The sequence below is a fragment of the Amphibalanus amphitrite genome, unplaced genomic scaffold, assembly GCF_019059575.1.
Source record: "Amphibalanus amphitrite isolate SeventyFive unplaced genomic scaffold, NRLGWU_Aamphi_draft 000594F_arrow, whole genome shotgun sequence".
NCBI classification, from domain to species: Eukaryota; Metazoa; Arthropoda; class Thecostraca; order Balanomorpha; family Balanidae; genus Amphibalanus; species Amphibalanus amphitrite.
This window is the reverse complement of record NW_024882088.1, coordinates 233,059-256,570: the sequence shown is the minus strand read 5'-3', so window position 1 is coordinate 256,570 and position 23,512 is coordinate 233,059. Positions and strand designations below refer to the sequence as shown.

The window sequence follows — 23,512 nt, the reverse complement described above, 5'->3', positions numbered from 1 at the left end:
CGCCCCAGGTCACGTGACCGCCCGCTGCGAGTTATCACCTGTTTGTCAGTGGCGGAGGGGGGGGGGGGCGGAGCTGAGGATGACGCCGGGCCGTCCTGCTGGGTGGGTGACCGGACAAAGCGCCGATAACATGACTCAATCACGGCAGTCGCTCTCGCAACCGTTTAAAGCCCCAGCAGGAGCAGCACAGTTCCCTCGTCGTTCTCAATCGACATTAATCCTTACTAAGTACCTCGATGAACTCGTAAATCCACGTGTCGAAACCTAATCATTCATTTGCCGACCGGTTACTAACACGATGCTACACCCACGCTCCATTTAACAATAGCACAGCCGATAGACGGTAGTTACGTGAACTTCAGAAAGGTAACTCTGAACTCATGTTCACTAGGATAACCCAGAAAGGGCCGTGACCATTTGTTGTAAAGACTCGAGTCTCAAAGCGTCGCTAAGTGCAAAAAATAATTTGCCAAAGCGATTGATATGAACATATTCCGATATGGGACAACAGGCGTTCTGATTTTTTTCCGTTCTAGCCACATTCTCAACCGTGCGTAAAGAGAAACATGTAGCTTCGAGCTGCCAACACACGCCTGTTGTGTTTTGTCATTCGACACGAGCATTTCCAGCGGAAATGAGCGCGATGACTGGCTGTTTCTCCGCCTTCTAATCCATCATCTCGGCGCGGATTCCGCCAGTCACCTCATCAGCACTGTCTCTCTCACTCCACTCCGTGACAAACACTCCCATAACTCCTCCAACTCGCCGAGTCACTCCGCTCCAAACAGCACGCGTACGTACAATAACACATCTCGATTTATTTCCCAAAATAGGCGACCACACCGACACAACAAGGGGTGGCGGGGACGAGCGAATGGAATGTGCACTGAGCTCTGGGCGACCTGCCAGCTCGCCTGGACAGGTCACGAGGTCACGGGGGTCACTGAGGGGTTACGAGGGGTCACAGGGTCAACATGATAGTCCAGGTACGTGGCACGTTGTGGTGGGGAGCTGGAGGTTAGAAAAGACAAAGACCGGGATGGAATAGTCAGGTCAGGAAACCGTTTTTGTCACTTGTCAGAGAGAAAAGTCGATATTTCGAACATGATGACGGACCAATGAAAGGAAAGGCTGGAAGCAATGACAGTGGGAAAGAACACGGCAATGAGAAAATTCCGCGAGGAAAACATCGACAGAAGATAGTTTAGAGAACCCCGCTCGCGGTGGCAGGTGCCACGGACCGGTAAATCTGTGGCAAGGTCATTTTGATAATCTGAAGACTTCATCCAATCTTCATTTTCAAAGGCGCAACCAATTTCAGAGCTGGCCGAGGAATGCTGTAAAAAAGCGAACGTAAAAAAGAACCAGTACGACCGCGAGCCCCGTGCTTTTGATCACCATTACGTGCGTGCCAATTTTTACCAGTGTCCCCTTTGAACATCAAGGCCCGTGCGCGTGCACTAGCCCGTGAGACAGACACCACCCCGCCATCGTGTCAAGGCAGCAACAGTGGACCTCTGAGATTGACCGCGACGGCTTCTGCCGGCCACAGGCGGCAAAGGCACGGTGGTGAGGAGAGAAGGGGTGGGGAAGAGAGAGTGGGGAGCTGGGAGAGAAGGGAGATAAGGGGGTGCTGTCTTGGACCCTAGATATTGCGACACGGAGCGCCGTGTACTCGTTACACCCGGGGGAGGAGTGGTCAGGACGCGGCCTGAGGCCAGGTCAGTCACCAGTTTGGCACAAGAAGGTTGGTCAGTTGCCGAGCGAGCGGAGCGGAGGGAGAGAGGGACGGAGGGAGGTGGGGAGAGGGCGGGGAGTGTCCACACATCACGACACAATCCATTGGCAGGCTCGGACATTCAGTGCCGTGACAACAACACCAACAAAACAGGTGCGTAACAGCGGCGGACGGCGGGCGGCGACATACCACACCTCTGACCGACCGCTCCGACCGCCGCCGGACCGCCCAGGTCGCACCACAGGGCCGGCCGGGACCCGGACAGACAGCACACACATGGCACGCCACGCGAGCTCAGCACGACACCAACAACTGGCTGCCCGAGGCGACCACACTACACTCGGCCGGTCCGCAGCTGGGTAAAGCACTGTACCGCAAACACATACATACAACCGCCGCTTAGTTATCATTAACCTCCGCGGCGCTCCGGGATATATAATAAATAGCATGCTAGACTGGCGACCAATACAAAACAAGTATCAAAACCCACGAAAACGAATAACCCCGTTACAGTACAGTGGCGCCTCACTGAGGCACTAACAACCGATTCGACAGTGACAACGGCCACTCTCCGTGCTGAATTACACAAATGCAGGCACAAACGAAGGCATACGGGCTGGGATAAATAGTGCATTGAATCAATCACTCAACCAGTAGGGTCGACGCGCTATCGCCAACGATGGAATGATGGCCCGCACTGCTAACATGATTAAAACGGTCGGGCAGACGCCGGGTCCATGCCAAGGCGGTAGAAACCGCAGAAGAGAGGCGGTATAAAACAGGATCAAAGAAGGCTGGTTGAACCCGAAGATAATAAAACACAGTATTTGATAGGTGAAAGTGGAGGATAGAATCAACAGAACCGACAGAACCGACACATAGATATCCAGACGAGAGATCAGACAGTCCGATGACCTAGGAATGGCTCCTCCTTATTCTTGGTGCGGCGTCACGTCAGTCTTCAGGGCGTCATGAGCGTCGCTCTCCCAAGGCACTTGCACCCACCGACCACTATCACAGACGGAATATATTTAGACCGGTCAGCCGCAGCGCAGCCGGGATCACAGAAGGTCCTCACGAGGACCAGATCGTCCCCAGGAGGACTGCAGTCTTCACACTGTCCCCGGGGGCGGGATGGTAGCTCGGAGGACAGAGTCCTCGGACTGTCCTCAAGAGGACTGGAGCCCGCAGAACGTCCTAAAGGAACGAGATGTTGGCTCCGACGGTAGCTCCGGGGACAGAGAGTCCTCGGATCGTCCCACGGAGACTGAAGTCCTCGGGACGTCCTCTCAGCCGGTCTCCCGGGGGACGGTCGGTCCTCAGACGGTCCTCACAGGGCATGTAGTCCTCCTATAGCGCTCTCATCACGCCACTGAGGGCATGCCGTTCTGTTCCAGACGCTCCCCTACCCCGCTGTACTCGCTCGTCCTGCGGGAGAAACAAAAACGAAACAAAGTCAGAATGTGGATTTGCAATAATGTGAAAGAGAGGATAATAGGAATACTACAGAGTGCGATCACGAAAAGTCAACTTTCACAGCAGTTGTACCATCATACCTTAGTCTTTTCATCCGCTGCTTATTACCGACCAGACACCCCCTGACATTCCCGAACCCACCCCATACATATACCAACTAGAAATCCCCATGACTCCCTCCCTCTATCCCTCCTCTGTCTGTTGTCTGCTCTCAGTTGCCTGACCCACACATTCAGACGGTGGTGGCCACTGGCCAGGTCACGTGCCAGTTGGCGTCACAGGGACCGCAGTATATAACACCTGGCCCCTACCCCCTCCCCGGCCCGGCCCGGCGCGGGTCTAGACCGGAAATACCACACCGCTACGACCGACCGCACCACGCTACAGGCCTCAGCCAATACCAGCCAGTGATATCGTGATAGCAAGACCAACCGGTGGCTACCGCGGATTCCAGGCAGCTATGACTTATGGATGAAATGTGAATTTGCATATTGTGGAAACTGGAATAGCCAGGTTCGCCGTAATGGCGCAAAGGCCACCTTCGGAGAAGACGGACATCTGGATATCTATCACGAACACTCTTCCACCTTTCACTCTTTCCTATCCCCTCACCTTCCGTTCCGAGTTTCGACCCCTCCCCGGCCTGCCTCATGTCCCCACCGGTACCCTCCGTATTCCACCTGTACTGACCTGGCTACGGATACGACGACACACTAAACCCCCACTCTCTCCCAGACACTGACCTGACCACGGATACGGACGACACAAACTCTCTCCCAGACACTGACCTGACCACGGATACGGACGACAGTGACGTGCTGCTGGACCAGGGCACCGTGGAGAGAACCTCCATCGGGTGGCTCTCCTCGGCGCGGCGGCGGCGCAGCATGGCACGCGCCACCGGCGACGGGCGGAACGTGTGCTGCAACGACCGCGTTACCAGTCTGTGGAGGACAGAGGGGGAAAGATCGTTAGACAATCGTTATGATACGGGCATAACGACAGATGACGGACAGGTGGTAAGAGAGCAGATAGATTGATGGGTAGCTGGACAGATGGAAAGACAGAGTCCAGTATGTGATTTTGGATACTGCAGTAGGAACACTGGCAATTAAAATGACACTTATTCATATACGGATGCACACTTCCAAGATAAATATATGCTCACTGCGCAAATGATTCCAAATTTCTGTCATCCGACCCTACAGCTCCATTGCACATTTCAATCGAATATTCGTTCGAACGGAGCCACCCAGTCTCCAATCCAACCATCCCCCACCGACCGGCCGGCGGGCCACAGCCCCGACCGACCGCGCAGCCCGTCCGTCTACCGGCCCATCGCCCCAGTCGCATACGTTATCCCCATATGGTGCGGAGGGATTGGGACAAGGCGCGGCGGCCGGCCGGGCGGTGGGTCGGGGTGGCAGCGCCGCACCTGGTCGGGGTCAGGTCGCGGTGAGTCAGAGTCAGACCGGTGAGTCAGGTGAGTTAGGAGCGAGAGTCATGGTAGCGGGAGGGGTCACGGGAGAAATAATGCAATATTTCTATTATGAAGATCGCATGCGATACATGGCTGTATTTTAATGCGAATTACGGATATTGAATTTGTGTAATTGAACATGGGCAGATTACGCCATGAAGGGCAGATGTAGACAAGAGTCGGTCGGTGAACTACATCACATGACTTACAACCTTGCATGCAGCCTAGCTCTAAAGTTTCAACCCAGCAAGATTACCATCCAGCCTGTTAAACTCGAATAGCACATTGCACCCACGCACAGTTCAACCCATGTCCCGTGACGCCCCGCTACCCAGCCCGTGACGTTCGTCCTGTCACGGCCGTCACCAGAGCCGTCACACGGCCGCCTGTGTGATGGTCTGTGACAGCAGCAGCCGGAACTGTCGGCCGCCCGTCACCCCCCCCCCCCCCCGGTACGGAATTCGTGGGGAGAGGTCGCACTCGAGTCGGGCTTCAGAGAAGAGCGGGGGAGGGAGGCCGGCTACCTAAAGCGGCACGCGCCCGACGATCGGAATGCATTTTAGAGGTCATTCAAATGTCTGCGGTCAGCGTTTGATCGAGAGACCCGCCGAACGGGATGGCTGTTCCACCGGTGGTCGAGGAAAAGTCATAAAACTGAGCTGATAAACCCACAGGCACCCGCAGTTGAGCCAGCACAGAGGCGTGCCTAGCAACACGCCGTAGATGCTTATCGGAACACATTGTAATCCGCCTCGGCGGCAGATGCGTTGGCGATAACCGCACGACAGTAATCTCCAGACGGAAAGCTGAATGTTCGTGACGTGAAGTCATCGATCGTATTTTATGAGACAGGCCACGAGGCATCTAACCACCCGAAACCGCAAACATTGCGATGGCAAGCATGATTACTGCGTGGGTTGCATATGTGTATCTATGGTCAATCGCGATGACAGCTATCAAATTTTGAAATGCTGACCCAAGCTCTCTCTCTCTCTCTCTCTCTCTCTCTCTCTCTCTCTCTCTCTCTCTCTCTCTCTTTCTTTCCCTCTCTCTCTCTCTCTCTTCCTCTTTTCGGAACAGATATGCAGCGCTTTTCTAGGGATAAAAATCAACCGTATTTTTTCCACCAATACCCATTTATGCGTTCCTCCCACTCACCTAGGCAGGACGGCAGTGACTCCGGCCAGGACTACTCTAACTCACCTAGGCAGGGCAGCAGTGACTCACCTAGGCAGGACAGCAGTGACTCACCTAGGCAGGACGGCAGTAACTCACCTAGGCAGGACGGCAGTGACTCCGGCCAGGACTACTCCCACTCACCTAGGCAGGTCTACTCTCACCTAGGCATCTAACTCACCTAGGCAGGACGGCAGTGACTCCGGCCAGGACGGCGGCCAGGTACAGAGTGGGTGAGTCCGTCGTAGCCATCTGTATGACCCAGTAGGAGCCGGCCAGGCTCGGGAACGCCAGACACACGGCGTTGTACACCAGCGCGAACACGAAAAAGAACACCAGCGAGAGCACGATGGCCGCCGCGTGGATCCACGTCTGTGAATATAGAGAACGGGAGGTTATTAGTGTGTGGGAGAGAGCGCGAGGGCGGTGGAGGGGGAGGTAATGCTGGGGTAGGGCCTAGGGGAAATACTAATGCGTGAAATGCACCTACACGTCAGGTCAAATCGAGATACAAGTCGGGATACATTCCATATTTCTTAACTAACCCTTACAATGAAATAAATTCTGCAAATGATCGACATACATCGCAGCAAGTTCTCGCATTTGTTTATAGTTCCTCGAAACAGCGGTTACACAACTACCCATATCGATAAGCGTCTTTTGCGCTTCCCCGTAGCAGGCACTCCCACTTTGCATTTTCTAGAAACCATCTCAGCAGTGAGCCACGGCATACAGATAAGCCTCTAATGTCCCTTCTAACGATGGACAGTCCCCAACACTCCTGACACTCTGCACACTCGCTCTTTCTCGCGCGCTTTCCTCACTGTCAAGCCTGTCTATTAGAGCGCTGCGCTACCCATGACTCTCTGGATCCCCTGCTGCAGTGAATCTGAAGACCCACATCCGTGATCCGGCATCGTAGTAAAGCACCTCATGAATGCAACACGGGAGGCAGACCTCTTATCACATCATGTGAACATCGTCTACCTGCCTGTGGACTTCAACGCAAAACATACTCCGGCAACACGCTCTGAAATCTGTAGCTGAATGCCGATGTCGGCTAGCACTTCTATCAGCCCCATGACCGGGCGAGACTTCATTCAAAGTCATACCAACAGAGATTCAATCACCTCTCGATGACCAACTGCGACCTTCCGGCGACCGCACCAGACGCCACCTGCGCGTTAGTTTGCCAAGACGCCAGTCGCGCTACACGAATGGGGCGGGACCGCTGCCTTAAAATGTACAGCCCACCGCTAAAGTAATGTTCGGTTTTACCAATCTCAATGGATGGCTTTGACTGGCGATTTTTTAATGCGGAGTGATCGAAAAGAAGACGTCAATGGATAAAGTTCAAGCAGAGGCCTCTTGCACCAAACTACCTACCTAGGTAAATTCCGATTTTACCTAAATTCTCTTGCACCAAACTACCTACCAAAAAACGCTACCGTGAAAATTTACCTAGAAATTCTACCGAGCGGCATCGGAACTTACCAGTTGTTAAACTCCGACCGGTGGTTTTCCTCTTGCACCGAAAGCCGGAAAGAAGTACTCGCGGAGGAATTTTTGACGATTTGACGGTAAACTCGGGCTTCCAAAATAACTAGCAAAACCTTAGGTAAAATGATTCAATTAGTAATAAAAGGCACAATACATGATAATCCACGGGTACTTTTATGTAAATTAGGCATTATAAAATGTTTAGACAATGATAAATCAATCCTTTATGAGTGAATAATAATATAATTGACCACATGCTCCATGGGTACACTGAGGTGCTTCTCCGTATCAATGCGATAAATCTCCGTAACAAAACAGCCTCATTTAAGATTCACTCGTTGCCATGGAAACGAAGCCTATTTGTTCAAATAATTTGATATCTAGGCAACTTTCATCGGTATTTACATAAATGAAAAATGATTTCATAATACCAAAATATATATTTATAAAAACAATATCCATTTATTAGTTTTCTTTGCTTACTATTTGTTTGCGCCCACGAATAATTCGTCGCCGAACAGCCAATCAAAACAAATCCTAAAAACGCGAGCTGTCAAGTTTACCTAGGTAGCTAGGTAGGATGGTGCAAGAGAAGTTACCGTCGTAGGTAGTTTTACTAGGTAGGTATTTTGCCGATTCTACCTAGCTAGGTAGTTTGGTGCAAGAGGCCTCTGCAATGGTGACGATACATGTAAGCAACATTTACAGTTTCATTGTAATCTGGTTAATCGCCCCTATGCTTTAGAAGCACAACATACCCATGACTGAAACCGCACATTATTTTTGCTGTGGACTGTACATACGGCCACCGAGATCCATCCTACCGGGCGGATGGGGGAGGGGAAGGCGGGGACACTCACCCATGACTTGATCTCGATGCAGGCGTGTAGCAGCATGGTCACCAGACACATTACTGTGACGGTGGTGCCAAACTCCCAGATGTCCACCGACGTGTCCTCGTAGGCCTGTGGGGATGGCGGTGGCACGGAACTCGTTAGTAATACAGCGGCAGATACCTACGACTGAGCGTTCACCCAAGGCGGGATGAGATATGAATGTGTACGAAAAGTGGCGGTGAGAGGCATATCTTAGATATTCAGCAATGACAGGGAACGAAAAAGGAGATTGGTCGGAAGGGATAGAGGGAAAGGGACAAAGGGGAGAACTTGAGCGAAGACCCAACCGATCAAAGGATAATATCAACTGAATCCCACTATTCAGCACTTATCAGGCCGTTAGGCCTAGGCCTGGACACCAGTACACAGTGCACACGATTTGAGAACACTCTAGAAACAGTGCCGAACTCGAGACTAAACACGTCTCCCCGAACCAGTGCGGTGCAAGAGATGGGAGACAGACCAAACTGGCGAGATCTAAACGATCGTATAATCTATCCATGTCCGCGCACATAAATTTGGAAGTGAATTCTTCACAGACGGAGCCAAACATTGGGATGACAGTGAAGCGAAGAAGACGTGATATTGAGTCCGATTCTTGGCTCTTGTTACTCTGCAGACGGCTACAACGTTATGCAAGCTTTCTCAAATATACCTACTTGTGATTTGTAGCTTCTGAAGGCCACTCATATCGTCTGGTTAGCATAAACGGTAGTAAACCATCTTCAACTAAGAAAACAAGCGGTCTAAATTCTTTCGTCTCTTCCGCGATAAAACAAGATGATGCTTATGTGCAGTTAGCCAAACATTGGTCTCAAGGACAGAGAACGTAGACAAAGAAGTGAAATGATACACCACTGGCAACACTTCTTTTATGTTCTACATAAGGACCGCTATGATATGCTACAAGTCAGCGCAGAACATTTCCTCGAACAACCTAACAACCTCCCACAGAGACCCAAGCTCGTGATCCCTAAAGTCCCCAATCCCAGCACGCACCTGCGCTGCGAAGAAGAATATGACTATGCTCTGGTAGAGGGCGTCAGCCATGTTGACCCAGAACGAGTGCGGTTTGTAGACCTGTGATAACCGGCCCTGATTGTAGAGGTGCGGCTGTGCCATCAGCAGCTCGGCCGGACAGTCCTGGTCGTAGATACCTGAGGGAAATGGATTAAATGCAGAGGTCAGATAGTTTAGCGGTAGTAATCAGTGGCATACATACGCAATAAATTATCAGCAGCCTGACGCAGACGCAGCCGTGACTTCGAGAGGACGTCAGCAGTCGCACAACTAGCTAACAAAATGCATCTCAAATATTTCAAGCATCTTCTACAGTACCAAGCCTATCACTTATCTTACAAACTCCTTTTGAGCTCAACCACTGAACCACTGAACCACTGAAAAAAAACTTGCAGCAGCCAGCTCACCACTAGGAGCCCAGTCACTCCCCTCCTCGCTCTCACCTATCGCGAACGGCGGCAGCGAGGTAAACATGAGGTTGAAGAGCGACAGGTAGATCTGGTCGATCATCACAGCGCCCGAGAAGCCGCAGTACAGCTGGTACCAGAAGATGACGAACACGAAGGTGGCGTTCTTGTAGAGGAAGTAGAGCACCATGCGCGCCAGGCGGTCGTAGCACCAGTGGCCGTGGACGAGCAGCAGGCGCTGCAGGTAGCGGAACCGGGCCAGCGCGAAGTCAGAGGCCATCACGGCCTGCATGCCCTCCTGGCCGGAGATACCCACGCCCACGTCTGCAGTCTGGATCATCGAGACGTCGTTGGCACCGTCACCTGAACGGATGGAGGGAGGAGGACAGTTAGCTATCTGTTCATTGTTCACTGCTCGGCAGCAGCTAATGGTGAACCATCAGCATTTTCAGGGCAATGCAGAACCCAAACGAGATGGAGATCAAACAAGATAAAGGTTCCTTACAAACAAGCAAAATCTTAACTGGATCGCACTTTTTATGGTACTTTGCAAAAAGAGAAGAAAATGCTCAACTTCGAAAGCGTCTCGGAGACACCTTGCGCCTTCCTGAAGACCAAAAAGTGTCATAATAACAGCCCACATTCAAGAAAACTAAAAGCTGACTGGACCACCTTACAGGCTTGTCTATTAACTGAGCCAACGTATCGCTCTCTAGCGAGCTCTCTACCCCACCATCCCGCCCGTGCCGCCACCTACCGACTGCCAGGGTGAGCGCTCCCAGCTGGTTCTTCACAATGCGCACGATGTAGGCCTTCTGCAGGGGCGTGGTACGACAGCAGAGGACGGCAGAACAGTGGCCGGTCAGCCGCAGGAACGGAATCTGTAGCTGCGACCGAGAGTCCAAAAAGTACCTGCGTGGACAGACAGAGACACAAACGTTACAGAGGGCCGACGAAAGAGTGACTTGCATTGAAATATTTAAGGATGTCAATGACTTTTTGCTAGTTAGCAAAGAAATAAGTCATAATTTCAACTTACGACAAGCAAAATATTGTTTCTTACTATCTGCTCACAAGCACAACCAAAAAACCCACCTCCTACAAAACAACAATCGAAAGGTTTCCACAACCAGCACCAACCGAGCCCCAAGTCCGTGGCCACTCACGTGAGCGTCTTTCCGTCGACGACGAGCGCCTTTTTGCCGCCGCGCTCCACGGTGCTAGCTGTGTCGGTGGACCAGAGGCTGGCCGGGGTGGGCGGCCGGCGCTTCCAGCCGCCCCCGCCCCCGCCGCCGCCCGCGCCGGCCACCTCCGCCCGCTCCCGCTCCAGCTGATCCAGGTAGAAGTTCACGGTACGCTCCGCGGCGTTTTTACTCCTGAGGACGAGCGTGGCATGATTCAATCAAATGGGCAAATGGATATCCAGGTAGCAGACAAGGTGTTGTGCTGTACCACGTCGATGGCGGTAAAGGCGTGCTTAAGTCTGTCGATACTTTCGAGAAATAAAAAATAGTGACACTAGCGGGCCCGCTGGAGTTTTTCATTGTGACACCGTGAACCGATGAGAAACCCTGCACCCATCTGCACCCCAGCCAGCCACCTCCCCAACCACCTATCTCCTCCCGTCCTCACCTGGCGTTGATTTTGATGACCTCCATGTCCTGACTGAAGAGTCGACACGAGTAGGCGATGTTGATGGCCGTCTCCTGTTTGTCCCCAGTGAGCACCCAGACGACGATACCGGCCTCTCGGAGGGCGCACAGCGTCTCCGGCACGCCCTCCTGCAGACGGTCCTCGATACCCGTACACCCTGAGAGGGGGAGGGGAGAGGGAGGGTTAGATACCAGTATGAGTACACCTTGAGATGAAAGAGGAAGGAGAGGCGAGGGCAGGAGAGGGGGGTAAGCTAATACCAGTACACCCTGAGAGGGGTGGGTCAGCTGGCAGTATGTACATCCTGACAAGGGAGTGAGGGGAAGAGTTGATAACCATACGTTATAAAGCCTATCTTCAAGGGAGGTAATAATCGCCTGGCAAATAATTATAGACCAATTAGTATATTGCCGTTTATGTCGAAAGTGCTTGAAAAAATTATATACAGTAGACTAATGGACTTCATTATTGAAAATGACATTATTCACGAACATCAATTTGGATTTCAAAAGAATAAAACAACCTATATGCCCATTCTGCTTCTTCAGGAGGTTATTACGAAGGCCTTTGAGGAGGGAGAATTTGCATTGGGCGTGTTTCTGGATATACGTAAGGCATTTGATACTGTTAATATTGATATACTCTTAGCGAAACTACATAGATATGGTGTAAGACAAAACGCACTTCAGATCATGACGTCCTATTTATCTGATAGAACACAATATGTCAAAATTAGAAATAATTACTCAACGCGTAAATCGGTCACCATGGGAGTCCCACAGGGATCAATTCTCGGACCTTTGCTCTTTCTAATATATATAAATGATCTTCCTCAAATTAGCCAAAATATGATTTGTTTATCCTATGCTGATGACACAGCAATCATTTTCAAAAATAAAAGTACTTTGGATCTCCAACAAATGCTAGATGTCACCTTGCCACTCATTAGTGATTGGTTTCACGCTAACTTTCTCTCCTTAAATTTATCAAAAACATGCACACAACATTATAGTACACGCTCTGTTAACTTTAAGCTGGAGGTAAAACTATGTAACCAGTCAATCGAGGAAAGTGAGCATATTAAATACCTGGGGGTGTTTATTGATAAGTCGCTTAAATTTTCGAAACACATTGATTATACATCAAAAATAATAAGTCGAAACATAGGAATCATTGCAAGAGTGCGATATTTCTTGAACAAAAATACTACACTTCTTCTTTACAACAGTTTGATACTTCCATACTTGAACTATTGCTGCATCATCTGGGGGAATAATTATGATTCCCAATTACATAAACTACTCATCCTACAAAAACGAGCGATAAGGCTAATTGAACATGTCTACCCCCCTCAGAGCTCTGAACCCATCTTCAAACAATATAATTTACTGAAAGTAAATGATCTTGCAAAGTCACAGATGCTCTTAGTTATGCATAAATATATAACACATCAATTACCAAACATATTTAATGACATATACAAAATGCACGCAGGTGCAACTCATCATACACGACAAATACAACATTTGATTCAACCTTTCTCCAACCGTAATTATAGATTATTCACTTCTGCTCTTCTAGGACCTAAACTGTGGAATGAAGTAATGCCCCCACAATTCGGTTCTGTAAATGATGTTCCCCTTTCAAAAGCTGTAATAAAGAAGCTGATTAAAAAACACTTTTTAGATGAATATAGGAGCTGAACAGTCTCATATGAACTGTTCTGCATCTTATGATGCGATCTGCACTGCCCCTGACAGTCATTGCACAAATATTGGAAATATTTGCATATTTGAAATGAAGTATGTAACTTAATAGAATAAGTACATATAACAAGCATACATACCTACAGGAAATTCATACTCTTTAACTCCCTTCGGAGTTTTCTTCTTCTTTCTTTCCTTTTGCTAGATCGAGTCCAGTAGCCCATTTCCTGTCGCCCTCTGGAGACCCGTCTAGCAACAAGCTCTGCTTAGCTGGACGGGCTCGAGAGGCGGCAAAATAACCTTGCATGAATCTGACCACGACCAGCCTGCTTGCTCCCCCTGCCCCTGTAATAATGTATGACTGACTAACTAACCATGGTATGAATGCATGCTAAAAAAAAATCGTAGTACTAGTCGAAGCTATTTTTAGCTTTGATTACTTTCAGCCTCTTGTATGCATGATTTATAACACTGTTTGTTTGTGTGCACAGGGTTTTTGCTTCCATTTTTGTTCTCTTCCTTTCTTAGCAGGGAGTGTCACGACTTGAATACTTTTGTTTCATTGGTGTTAACGTATGGTTCTGTGGTCGTGCGGGACCGTGGGTGGACACTCCTGGTCGTCTGTTCACTGGCGGCGGACTATTTCGTAGTGCAGTTAGTTAGAAAAAAAAAAATACGTCCTGAGAGGAGACTAGGAAGAGAGAACAAAAATGCCTTGACGCACGATATTGGTATTTTGACAGTGCAAGCATGAGTCTATCTCGTATATTTGGGACCGATTAGTATTCATATGCCTTAGTGTGAGTCACATGCCACCCCAGTCCTATGCCCAGTGACTCACTGCATTAATTGAGGCCGCAACCAACCCCACTTAATATGACTCACGATGTAAATGAGGAGGGGTAAATCCATCCCGCACAACACACCTACGCCCTTCCCAACCCGAACCAATGCATACCGAGCAGCTCGAGCCGGTTCTCCATGGCGGCGTAGGACCGCTGCAGCTTGTGTTCGCGGCCGCCGACCAGCGCCTCGGCCTCCCGATGGGCGGTCAGCCAGTCCTGGTACTCCTCCTCGGAGAGGTTCTGACGGGAGGCGGGGTCAGGGAGGTCACACGGGGTCATGCAGGTATGTTATAGCGGATCAGGTATGCGACGGCTATAATCGGGGCAGCTGGTGGTGATCAGACAATATAGTCGTCCGACAGACTTCAGGCAGGTCAGAGCCGAAGGAATCCGAAAACGCACAGGTAAGTGGACTCAAAGAACCGTCAAAAGGGTACAAACGAGTCTAGGGTAAGATGGTCAAGACAGGCAACAAGCCACAAAACGGGACTGAGAAACTAAATGAACAACAGGCTGTCTGAAAATAAACAACTTCTCCGAGAGGTTATCAGCGAAAACAGAGACGAAAAAGATAAGAGCTCACTCTAAAAACCCAACATACGTGCAGCACGTATGTTGGGTTTTTAGAGTGAGCTCCCTGTGCACCCGTCCGCTCACCTTTTTGGCGAGCACGAGGACGCGCAGTCCGCGCCGCGAGCTAACGTTGAGCTGCTGCTGTGTGCGATAGAGGATCTCCTGCGACTGGTAGTCAGTGGCCGTCTCCACTAGCGGCAGCATGTTGGAGTCGGCGCCCTGGAAAACAGACAGACAGGGGAGGGATCAGTGAGGTGCAAAAATATCGGAAAACAGACACGGGAGGAGGGGTCAGTGGGATGGGTGCGACACTCAAAAGGCAGGGAGAGAATGGCGTAGCGCCGTAGATTTGGACACTAAAAGTAGGGAGGGCAATGCATGTCCGTAGGTTGCTAGATCACTGCACTCAAGCAGGTCGAATAATGCTTAGATTGAGCCAGTTACATAAGTAGGATTCAAAATCAGACTGGATTGCTGTTCCACCAGACAACACTTCACAACAATACATAAGAAAACTTCGGCTAACAGATGTAAGCCAAAGTATTTAACCCTCGCGGGCCCGGGGGGGGGGGCGTTTTTCGCCCCCCCTGGCGAATATTTGCGATAACTCCCGAACGCTTAGAGATAGGAAGGCGAAACTTTCAGTACCTTTTCTCCCATCAATTTGACATCTTCTGAAGTAAAAAATTTGGACCTAGCCCCCTTGATGACGTCACAAAGTCCATTTTTCTAGACCCCTGCACGGCAAACTTCGGCGTCGCAGACGCAAACTTCAAATAGCTGCTAAAAATAGAGTTTTAGAGATAAAGACAAATTACGAGCACGGCTGTGTAGCGTTTGACCTAGAGAAAAATAGAAAAATAGTTTTGGTGACCTGAAGTCAGAGGTCAGGTCAACGACCCCGAAATGTGGTTTTAGTTTTTTTTCGCAAATAACTTCGACAAAAATGGTCCTAGAGCTACGGCAGTGGTACCATCGCATTCGCCTTGTCAAGCCGCGTCGAATGATATATATTTTGTTCGGAAAAGGTCAAGTTTCATGTTGACCTCATGTGACCTCGAATGACCTCTGGTTGACCTTGACACATGAAAGGTCGTTTATGATGGATTTGTACCCGCTGATCACGAATCTGGCATCTATTTTCCTCTAAGCCTTCATTTAGAGCTTCCGGATGGCAAAATTGTCTTATTTATTATTACTAACTTGAATCAGTGAAATAGCCTCTAGCAGGGATACTCTTCTGTGACCTTGACCTTTGAGCAGCCTTGTATCGTAAGATGAACCACAAATAGGGAACTGATAAGCCTCAAAACATTTCAAAACATCTTGGAAGTTAGCACGCAAGATGTGCGAAAAAGTGCCAAGTTTGAGGTCAATTTTGAGCGTGACCTTGACCTTGACCTTTGATTTGGAGCACATTTTCAGACTCCTCAGATTCTCTTCTTTCGTTTGACACCCAATTTTGCCGGTTTGATGCAGCCTGCCGTCCTCTAGAAGGCTTACTTTGAGATCACTACACATGTGCCGGTTTTGGCCTTTGACCTTGACCTCTGACCTTGAAAATTGACCTGAGGTCAAAAATTTTAGGTGCATTAGAATCGTCTCGTAAGGACCTTTCGTTTGGTATCACTTTTGTTTCCGTAGCTCCCTTATTTACGGAGTTAGACAGGGGGGCGAAAAACGCCCCCCCCCCGGGCTGCGGTGGTTGGGATTACCCCCCGGGCCCGGCCGGGTTAACATAATTACATTCCATTGCCTCAAAAATCCATCAACGTAATAGCATTTGAAGGCCGCATTAATTCAATTAATGTGTCCTAGCGTGCGTTAAGATGACAGCGGTCCCTCAAGAATACCCGTTGCACGCAACGCTCTGTGCGTGAGGGGGGGGGGGGGGTCGGTTTGCTACAGCCTCCTGTCATCGCCCACAACCCCATTCCGGTACGTGGGTGAATGTTGGCATTGTAATCCGACACGAAATGTCATATCGGCGAAAGAGGTTCATGACAGTATATATCGTATCCAATAATAAGAACAATACATACGCCGACGCACAAAAGACGCATTGCACCATCAATTCTACAGCGAGTTAAATCGGGTTCGTGCCCGCTAGCCACCATGCTTTGCAGACATCTTTCACGGTTATATGTCTTTGAGTGATTGTGTCACTTCTAGCTAGCTTTCTGCTCACAAATTTTTCCCGGGTCTATCAAACATTTTCCAATGCGACTCAATCATCAAATGGCCCAACTTCTCCCATACCCAGTCACAGGTCGATCCGCATTGAACCATCGCGCCAGCAGAGCCCCACCATCACTCTGACCTAACCCGCTGACCGAAATCCCGTAAACCCTATCGACCTGGGAGTTACACCGCGCGCCGGGGGCTCACATTTCACCAGTGGTCGTATCGCCAAAGACAAATTAACCTAGAATACTGGAGTGAAACCGCTCCGACGCCAGCGGGTCGAGTGATCGACCCAGCGTGCAATGTCGGCAATGGGGAGTACCGGAGCTTAATAATGCAGGTCAACAGCTCAGCGGCAAGGTCGACACGGGATGCGTTGGTGGCACGGCGGCTGATGTTGTAACAAGTACCGCACGATGGGCCGCAGGAGGCTATATTGGACACGCGACTTAAGGCAGAGCTAAATGTTGTCACTTCACAGACGTCTCGTGACAGTGCCAACAGAGAAGAGTTAGAATGCTAGAAATGCAATCACACGACAATGAACAATATGTATCGTCAAACAAATTGGTCATACAAGCAATTCACACTCACACATTAATCCGCACTACCTCGATACGACGCATCCTAACATGGCTCACTTGTTGACACCCAAGCCGGCCTATAACATAGCGGTAAAATGTTCAAACTTCAGTCCAGACCCAGGAACTGCTTTCTGAATAACAAAACAAAACACAATACCGGGCATGTTGTGAAGTATCCCTGCATCAATCAAAATACCCTGTAGCAAGGCCGTTTGAAAAGTACTCTGTACCAAAGTCCCACCTTTGTGTAGAGTACAATCTGCTGCGTTGCCACGTGCCGAAGGATGACGGACATCCTCTTCCTGTCCGAGTCGAATGGTAGCACGTTCAGGATCTCGAACTCCACCAAACCCTCGGCTGTGGAAAGAGCGGAGGGAGGCGATGAGAGGGTGGGAGGGTGGGAGGGTGGGGGGAGGGGAAGGGGAGGAAGGGAGCCAGGCAGAACAATTGTGTGTGCAGGAGCACGTTAGGATAAAACATAGTTAGATGAAACATGGTTATCCAAGAAGTCATTGTTGTGGGTGTTGACAAAATGAGCTGCAAAAACAGTACTCGCAACACGGAGTGCAGCTGGAATAAGTTTACTAAAAGCAGTAACGTAACAGTGAAAAATAATGCAAATTATGCGAGCTTGAACTTGAGAAAGAGCGCCGCGCTTCAGTAAGATGCACATAATAGAAATAAGATTCAGTAAAGCTTGAAATATCTACCAGCCATTGATTGTCCAACAACCACCTGGACCGGACCACTACCATTCTCAAATGCCACCATGATTTGTTCTGTTACTTCGGACTGACACACGAGCTTACCTCTCAAGAACCCACGACAGGCTCAGGAAACAGCTCCTTTGAAAAAGAGTGCAGGAGTAGGAACCATGACGACAGGAGCCAGGAACGTTTCCATCACAGGACAGGAGCTGGAGGAGGGTCACCAGGTAAAAATTAGTAAACTGAAATAATGTATCGTCGATTAACATAATCTCACAATAGATGACAACCAGCATGAAAGTGCATTGTTACGCAACACGTTATCATCAGTGGTGGCATTCAAACATTACCATAATTCGATTGCCTTCGAAGTCGCACTGCACACAAAGCTAGTTATTCATCGTATCGCATCACCCAGTAACACCGGGTAGTGGATTAGCACGGTGAATTCAGCCCGGGCCCGATCAGCACCGATGGGCAGCCCACCGATCATCGACCACTAATACCATGAATGACCAAACCTCCGGGACCGACCGTAAATGTCAATGACCCCACTAACCCCAGGGGGAATGAGGGCGCTGTTACTGCACTCACCCATCACCCCCTGTCAGACCTACCTGGCAGCGACACCACCATGTGAGTGTTGGTCCTTCGGAGTAGCTTGACGTTGTACTTGTAGGCCGCCTCGACCAGGGCCATCTCGTCTGGGCTCTCGGCCTCGAAGATGGGCCGCAGCTCGCGCGGAGTGGGTGTGTTGGAGCGTGACGTCTTACGAGGCAGGCTCAGCGGCAGGGAGAGCCAGTCGGTCTTACCGATGGCCAGCTTACCTGTGAGGAGAGGGAAGGGTTAGTACAGTGGGGAGCAGGGCCAGGGGAGTGCAGTTAGGGCTTTTGTAGAAGATTACTCGTCGATCAGCATATTACAACTTCCTATGAACTATAACGAGATATGCAGCACGCAGTACGGCTTCTGAAAAACGACTGTTGCATGATGACACAATTTTATCAAACGATTAAAAACTAGTACATAACAGCATGACGAAGTTAACTCTAGTGCGACAAGGAATCGAAAGTGAGAATAGCAAACGGCGAAAGTTGTAGGCGGGAGCCATAACCAGCGGGACCAGGCATGAATTGATTGACGTTGTGGTAACAGAGCCAACTTCGTCCATTTCAGCGACGAAGTTAGCTCAGTTGGTCCATAAGCATATCGTTATGAAGCGCGTATCATATCTTATTCGTGCCGCACTACGATCTAACCAAGATCCAACCACTCAAAGGTCAGCTGTAACAGTTGAATATAAACATCTATTAGCAAATGTGAACAAAACTCACCAAGACTGATAAAAAACTTTCGAAGTAATTTCCATGAAAATCAACTGGATAGTGACTCACGTCTCCACTTTTTGGGCGTGCGGACAAAGTCTGGCGCGTCGCTGGTCTCCAGCGGCGCCTCCTCGGGCGTGGTGGCCAGGGTCTGGCTCTGGATGGTCTGGGAGCTCTCGTCGGCACTGTCTTCCAGCAGGGTGGTGCCAGAGGACGACAACTGGGGACAGAGACATACAGTGTCATGGCCGGTGGGTGGGCTTAAGTCGATATATTTTTGCCGGAGTTTTAATTGTGATGACAATCAGCGAGAAAATAGTAAAATAGCCGATACATCAAAATACAGCTGGAGGCATGGCTTAGGGTGTCATATAAAAGGTACCGAGCCGGTCAGTACATTTTTGCGACCATGTGAAGTAGGCGCTTGGGGGCAACCTAAACCACAATTCGTTAAGAACCCACCACGAGCGGACAGAGGATCGATCCCACGTGTTTTCTGGTGCTATTTACTGGGATAATTGCCATTCGAATATGAGGAAGCGCCGCTCTTGCAAAGCACACTTTAATTGGTATTCATTTTATAGTTCTATTCCACATGCAGTCGTAACTGACACATATGTATTGCCAGTGGAAAATGGAAATTCGCCTCGTTTAACAATGCAATTAGTTTCTGTCAGCATTCACGGATGTTGTCAGCTTGTATTCAAAGTGGACCGAGCGATGAACCGCTCACCTGCCCTAACACAGGATGGCTACTCCACGAACTAACAGAACGCATCGGCAAATGCCAGCTGCGTCGATATCAAACGTTCACTGACGGTAGGATCAATGACGGTCCACTCTCTGACGATTGGGACAGCGCGTCCCCGTGGGACAGCTACGGCTACCGCTGGATGGTCGACATGACAATCCTTCAGGGCTTTGAGGTCACGATTGTGGCGTACCGCAAAATAAAATGGACCGTAGACCTCGCACAAGGTTGTAGCACTATTGATATTGGTTAGCCCCGGAACCGACCGAGGCGAATCAAATGGATGTCAGGAAGGTGTATCGACCATAAATTTGAGACGTGCGTCATATCCAGCAGCCGGTGAGTCTCGAGCCAGTGACCTAGGTCAGCCTGAAGTGACCCGTTCTGCCGCAGCGGCATCGCAAAAGCCATTGACACATAGAGCAAATATCCAATTATTGCAGCAATAGCAGGAGGGGTCAGCTTCATAAATGTTGTGGTAATTACACTTACGCTGTAAACATCAGTAATATGACAAAACATGCCAGGGAAAGTAAAATAAATACTCTGGTATCACAGGTAGTCCCTGCAAATTACTTCAAATAACGATCACGTGCTCTATTCATATTCGGCAGCATAAACACATAACTCCACGTCTAACACCGAGGGACCACCTATAACTTCGCATACAACACACTCCATTCCATAAGCCAATGTCATTCCCATTGTGCAATTACCATAGTGTTACCGGCGACTTCTTTCATTGTCGCCAGTGTGTGTGTCGGTCGCGGGGCAACGGACACACAAACAGCCCCCCCCCCCTGACCCGGCCCGCCACGACCCCCTCCCACCCTCAGCCGAACGTGCGTGGCAGGCCGTACACCCACTACTCCAGACCTAATGACCTCGCCGATCGGACATTACGTCAAATGTCAGGACATCGATTCATTCGTGTCGGTAGAAGAGACACCATCTTTGTACACAGCAACACAGCAGGTGAAGTATGTACATAAAACATGTCCAGTTGTACATCAAACATGGAGAGGGCTATGTGCGGACGACGTTGCCAACCGCAAGAAACGACACGTCCTGGATAAAAATCGCCAATAGTTCTTGGAATTGCGCGGATATGTTTGCTATGACAACGAAGGAAATGCACTGCACAAATAGCAAGACGATTACCACCTGTGGTCTGTGGATCTAATAAAACGATCGTTCCAGTTCCATTATTTCGGTCAATGCAGCTTTTGACGTCAGTAATCGCTAGAATAAACTCATTTTGACCTACAGCGCTAACAGCGCTTTTCTAACTTCTAACCTATTTATATCCTCATACAATAAACACGAACCATACAGGAAACAAGGTACAAGTATAGTAACAATATATGCAAGTGGCTGACCCAATTTAAACTACCGAGTGCCGATCCGCTCTCCGCCTCCTTCTCGGCTACAACGTAGCGGTCTGCTAAGCCACACTAGCACGAAGGGCATGAACGGGGCACAAAGCGGGCATGAACTTCCTCGCAGCGGCACGCAATAGCCTCATCATGAGTCTCCAACAGTAGTCGTTAGAACAGGGCACGTGCGGTCAGTGTGAGTGACCTGACGTGACAGGAACTACCGACCGAGATCTGGAACCGATGCCGATAACGGAAAATAAATCTATGGAGTTGTGTCTGTGTCATGCAAAGGAAATTATCAGTTCATGGCTTTTTACCCCCGAGTGTAAAAACCCATGCAACTAAAAGAAGGGATCAAAACCATCTGGCCAAATAAACTTCATGCAGATTTGCATGCTGTATCTCTACAAAAAAGTAACTACAGCATTTTAGGCGCGATTTCAAAAAGTCATAGACCAAATTCAAAACGTTCACGTGCATTTTGAACGTAAACTTCTTGAATTTGGCCTTTAACTTTTTGAAATTGCGCCTAAAAAAGTAACTAGATTCATTCCCGTATGTAATTATTGCATCATAGTAAGTGGTTACTGGATAGTCCACCGTAACAATAACGTAACACTCGGTCTAGTGCAAATCGACCCGGCTCACAGTCTCACCTTGTCTTTGTGCGGGTGTTTGGCCACCACCACCGTGTTACAGCAGGCCATCAGCAGGAAGAAGTCTCGCACCCGCGCCGCGTGGGGTGTGAAGAGCAGCTCGCCAGTGTGGTTCACCACCGACAGCTGGATGTCCATGTGGCTCAGCTCGTCCTGGAGGCGCCGGTTCAGCACAAACGACGGCTTCTCGAACTGAAAACCACGGACAAAAGAGATGTCAGAGAGGGATGTGGAGCGTAAAGATGGCCATTCAGTGACAGAAGTGTGGCAACTCCTTGGTGAGTATGCGCTACCTGTCTGCAAAACCATTAGTATTTTTGAAGCGCGTACAACGAGTATCAATCTGCAAGGTTAATTCAGAGATCGTGCATGGAAGCATCGTAACAGCAATTTTCCGCGATCTGCGCCAGTCTTAGTCCTTGTTCTTGACAGTGCGTTTTTAAATCTACACCCTCATCGCCGCGCGTGCCACGATTATCATGACGTGTTGCACACCACTTCCCGTGCCGTGCTGCGGAGCGGACGCTGGTGTGGGGGCGGACGAACTGACAGAGGGCCGACCGGCACTATCGGGGCACAGTTCTGGTATCACCCGGGACTTGAACTGTGTCCCGTGTTATGGGGCTGGGTACATGTAGGAAGTGTCAAGGAATCAAACATTAACCAGCCAGCCGGTCGGTTGGTTGGGTGATAAGCGAGCACCACGCAAACGGGTGATTCAAGGGAGGGCAGGCTGGCACATGGACCACTTTGGCTGCTGAAGGGACTCACACTAAGGACTGGCCTTGTTTAGTGTCATTGTCATCCAGTTGCCGACGTAGCGGACCTACCTTCCCGGTGCCCTCCATGACAGCGTCGTGGCTGTAGTCGATCCCGCCAATGGTACACTGGCGAAACACCATCTTGTTCTCCGTTAGCGTGCCCGTTTTGTCCGAGAACAGATACTGCACCTGAGGACACGGAGAGCGGAACAAAGTCAGATGCCTGGACACGAAAAGCGGAGCAGTCAGATGCCTGGGACATGTTAGGCAAGGGGGTTAGCTGCCTGAGACACGGTAGGCGAGAGAGGTTAGACGCCTAGGATATGACAGGTCAAATAAGTCAGACACGGGCGCGGGACCCGCTGTCAATGTTTAAGAAGTTGGGGAAACCGTAATCCATGACAATGGTGGTGGATGTCCATTGTCCATGGGTGGTATGGGAGTGGTAATCCATGACATCTGTTGCCACGGTGTCAACTTCAACGTTGGCATGATATAATCATTCAAATGGGTTCTACACAAATTACCACAGAAGGAAAAATGAAAATGGACGGCGACATTCAGGTTAACCCTCGCCCGCACATGGGGGGGGGGTTGCCCCCCCAGGTAGTCTTTCTGCTCTGCATTCGACATTTTTAGAGCTAGAAAGCTGATTTTTCGTATAGCTGCTCCTCTATCCTTTCTTGATGTCCACT

At 49.7% G+C, this 23,512-nt stretch overlaps 1 protein-coding gene across 1 annotated transcript in view; it reads right to left on the bottom strand.

The window, feature by feature from the left end:
• Positions 1-794: 794 nt before the first annotated feature.
• LOC122394479 (phospholipid-transporting ATPase VA-like) overlaps positions 795-23,512 on the bottom strand; it is a 74,654-nt gene continuing 51,936 nt past the window's right edge. Inside the window, exons 7-22 of the mRNA XM_043391367.1 lie at positions 22,887-23,006; positions 22,057-22,248; positions 19,340-19,490; positions 18,563-18,772; positions 17,480-17,595; positions 14,555-14,689; positions 14,011-14,137; positions 11,326-11,503; positions 10,860-11,069; positions 10,451-10,605; positions 9,730-10,056; positions 9,266-9,423; positions 8,231-8,335; positions 6,052-6,242; positions 4,003-4,158; positions 795-3,166 (exon numbers count right to left, since the gene is read on the bottom strand). Coding sequence (XP_043247302.1) covers positions 3,103-3,166; positions 4,003-4,158; positions 6,052-6,242; positions 8,231-8,335; positions 9,266-9,423; positions 9,730-10,056; positions 10,451-10,605; positions 10,860-11,069; positions 11,326-11,503; positions 14,011-14,137; positions 14,555-14,689; positions 17,480-17,595; positions 18,563-18,772; positions 19,340-19,490; positions 22,057-22,248; positions 22,887-23,006 — 2,595 coding nt within the window. The 3' untranslated portion in view covers positions 795-3,102. The remainder of the gene's footprint in view (positions 3,167-4,002; positions 4,159-6,051; positions 6,243-8,230; positions 8,336-9,265; positions 9,424-9,729; positions 10,057-10,450; positions 10,606-10,859; positions 11,070-11,325; positions 11,504-14,010; positions 14,138-14,554; positions 14,690-17,479; positions 17,596-18,562; positions 18,773-19,339; positions 19,491-22,056; positions 22,249-22,886; positions 23,007-23,512) is intronic.